This window comes from Verticillium alfalfae, genomic scaffold (assembly GCF_000150825.1).
Source record: "Verticillium alfalfae VaMs.102 supercont1.1 genomic scaffold, whole genome shotgun sequence".
NCBI lineage: Eukaryota > Fungi > Ascomycota > Sordariomycetes > Glomerellales > Plectosphaerellaceae > Verticillium > Verticillium alfalfae.
In genome coordinates this window covers 4325447-4328684 of record NW_003315038.1, presented here as the reverse complement: position 1 = coordinate 4328684, position 3238 = coordinate 4325447, and the positions used below count along the sequence as shown (strand labels likewise).

Genomic DNA, 3238 nt, shown 5'->3' with positions numbered 1-3238 from the left:
GATGAAGACCTTCTCGCGCGTCTCGGGGTTCTTGGCGTATTTCAGGGTCGGGAACAGGTCGGGGTACTTGAAGGTCAGCTTGACCTTGCCGTCGTTCTCGCCCTCACCCTTGGCCAGTCCGTCTACGACGTCCGAGGGCACGCCGTCGAGCTGCTCGGGCGTAAACCAGATGCCGCCATCCTCTTCGTTGAGGTTCTTTTGGAATTCGATCTGGATCTGGCTGAGGCGGGTCTTGATCTCCTTGAAGCGGTCGCGCTGAGGACCAGCGGGCAGGCCGAGACCGAACTTGAGGTAGGCTTTGCGGTCCTTCTCCAGCAGGCGCAGGTCCTCGGGGTCCAGGCCCTTCTCCGCGTCCTTGCGAGAAAAGGTAGCATCGACCAGCTTGTAGATATCCTCACGCATGGCACACTCGATACCAAACTCGTCCATCAGCTTGTCGGCCTCGGTGGAGGCGGTCCGCAGCTCGGCGTCGGCGGCAACGTATTGGTAGAACCCCAGAAGCCTGCCCTCGAGGGCGGCCTCGTTCTCGTCCTTGATAATGGGGGCCATGACGTCCTTGAAGTTGGCCTTGTCGGCCGAGACGTCGGCAGAGATCTTGTCGAGCAGGGCGCGGGTCTTGTCGCACATCTTCTTTGCGTCGGCGACGATGGAGTCCTTGGTGCCCGTGAAGGTGGGCGGCGCCTGGGGCGGCGACTTGTACTTGTCTGGCACCATGGTGCTGGTGGTCAGGGGACGTTTGGCGGTGGCCGTCGCAGACAGAGGCGTTTGGGTGGACACGGGGAGAATCGAAGCTGGCTGGCGAGAGAGAGAGCGGGGAGAGCTCGTGGAGTCGCCAGGATGAAGGTGATGCCTATGAAGAGGAGGAGGAAGGGGAGGAAGAGACGGCGAAAGGCGTTGGACGCCAGGGCGACTCTTTGGGGGGTGCGCGACGGCGGCGGGGGGAGGGAAGGTGCTAGTGGGACGAGGCGGGGAAGTGCAGGTGATGTGCCTGCTGGAGCCTGCTGCGGAAGGATGAAGTCGGCGGGGGGCGTTGATGGTGATGCAGGTAGGCTTGGTCTGGCGGGGCGGCAGTGAGAGAGGCAGCGGCACCGATCGAGGAGCAGGCGGTGAAGTACAGGAAGGCAAATGGACGTGATGTCTTGGAGATGCAGAAGGCGATGCGTCGATGGGCGGGATCGGATGCGAGGCGCAAGTGACTGGCTGTGGTCAGTTCAAGTCGACGACGTAAAGAGGCCAGATCAGGGGTGCCAGGGGTGAGCTCCCCTCTCAGTGGGTTCCCTCGGCGTGGGCTGCAGAGCTGCAGGGGCTTGGCGGGACTCGGGGTCTGCGGGGCATCTGGCGCCATGCGACTTACCTACCACCTTACCTAAGGCCTAAGGTACCTACCCAAGATGAGGGTACCTACCTAAATGAGGGATGGGATGCTCCCACACAGGCTCCCACACAGGTAGAGAAGCATCAGACGCAACAATGCGATGGGCACATGGGGCACAGGAGAGTACTATTCAAAGGAGAGTACCAGTCCATCCTGGCGCATGCTGCAACACGACAGGAACAAGATTGATGTTCAATGCACAAGATGTATTCATTCCATCTCGCCCCTCGCAGCCTGCTAGAAACCAGCCCCGGGCAAATCGTACACACGCGCCAGAGCAGCGCACTGCACCTCGCCGAAGCCACTGGAATCAATCCCGTACCCAACCTGTGCTGTTTACTGCAGTTCGTAACGATAAAAAAAAAAAAGAACGCGCAACGCCATAATTCCTCTGTCATGCAGTTATGATTTCATGCTCATCTTGGTTCGCCTCGTCGCCTGTTCTCGATGTATGCCGGTCTTTCCGCCTTGTCGGTGGCCGGCTAGTTGGCGAGGATGGTCCGAACGAGATCTGTGCACGTTAGTTGGGTCGCAGGTGGGAACGGAGACAGAATTCGCAAAAAGAGAGTGTGAGGAGAACGGAGAACAGAAAATGACACAGAAAATATGACAGAAGACAAACAGAAAAGAGCGATGCGCATACCAGTGTAGTTGACCTGTCCCGAGCTTGTGTCCACGGCCTTGAGCAGCTCGTCGACCTCCTCGTCCGTCATCTTCTCGCCGAGGTTCGTCAGGATGTACTTAAGCTGGCCGACGCCGATGAAGCCCGTCATGTCCTTGTCGAAGACCTGGAAGCCGCGGCAGTACTCGTCGGGCTCGCCAGGGTCGCGGAAGCCGCCGGGGCGGTTAAGGACGCGCTGGAACGTCTCAAAGTCGAACTCGCCGCCGACGTTCTTCTCGAGGTCCTGGATCTCGGAGAGCGTGGGGTTCTGCCCGCAGGCACGCAGCAGGTCGCCGAGGGACTCGAGGGCGACGCGTCCGTTGCCGCGCTTGTCGAACAGGGAGAAGGCCTCCTTGTAGTTGGTGGATGCCTGGGCGTCGTAGTTAGACATGTTGCTCGTGATTTGGTGTTTGTGTGTGTGTGTGTGTGTGTTTGAGTGTGTGTTCCTTTTCTGGGGAATGATCTGGTACGCAAAGTGACGGTACAGGAAATGCAATGTGGGTGTGGATGGCAGGAGGGGGAGAAGAAGCCGCGATGAAAATGCGCACGCCATTCGGGGCACATCCATTCAAATGAGCCCAGCACCACACCAGCGCCGGCGTCAGAGGGAGCCGCGACCGTCAACAGTGCTGCTGTTGCTGCTGCTGCTACCACTGCTGCTTGCCCTCCCGTTGGCGGGTGGACAACCAGCTGCCGCCAGCGCTAACAGGTGGGTGGGTTCTAGTGGGAAGTGGCATGTGTTTGTTTACTTCCTGGGAGGGGCGGCTGCGTAGTACAAACAACATGGAAGACTTACCATGATGATGAGATTGCCGCGTAGTGGGAAACAGAGAGAGAGGGTATCGAGAAGCGGTCAAACTGGACAGAGAGTGAACGATGATGATGTTTCTTGTAGGTTTCCTCGCTCTCCCTGACGCTCGGAACTCTTTTTCGTCCCCCCTCCCCCCCCCCCCGGCAGGCGGGCTGGGCATGGCTTGGCCCGAACACAAAACTCACACAAAAAGCATCTTAAGCTGTGCTTCACGCTGTATGTACAGGCTGTAGGGGGCCTGTTGACTGTGAAAGTGTGCACCGAGAACGGGGAGGCGTTCCCCTTCCAAGAGTCCCATTCCTGAAACCCGAAGGGGCAACCGAGGATGCCCCCCATCAAGACGATGAAATGCATTGTGTTCTGGCTTACCTCAGCAGATTTGTTGACGCAG

At 58.8% G+C, this 3238-nt stretch overlaps 2 protein-coding genes across 2 annotated transcripts in view; both read right to left on the bottom strand.

Annotated features, from left to right (window-relative positions):
* VDBG_01315 (saccharolysin) overlaps window positions 1–714 on the bottom strand; it is a gene marked incomplete at both ends in the record, with an annotated part of 2191 nt that extends 1477 nt beyond the window's left edge. Inside the window, one exon of the mRNA XM_003009586.1 lies at window positions 10–714. Within this exon, the coding sequence (XP_003009632.1) occupies window positions 10–714 (705 nt within the window). The remainder of the gene's footprint in view (window positions 1–9) is intronic.
* Window positions 715–1730: 1016 nt separating this feature from the next.
* On the bottom strand, window positions 1731–2427 carry VDBG_01314 (myosin regulatory light chain cdc4; the record flags this gene model as incomplete). The annotated part of the gene is made up of 2 exons (XM_003009585.1): window positions 1731–1886; window positions 2019–2427. The coding sequence occupies 2 exons, from the start codon at window positions 2425–2427 to the stop codon at window positions 1858–1860; spliced, it is 438 nt and encodes a 145-aa protein (XP_003009631.1).
* Window positions 2428–3238: the final 811 nt, after the last annotated feature.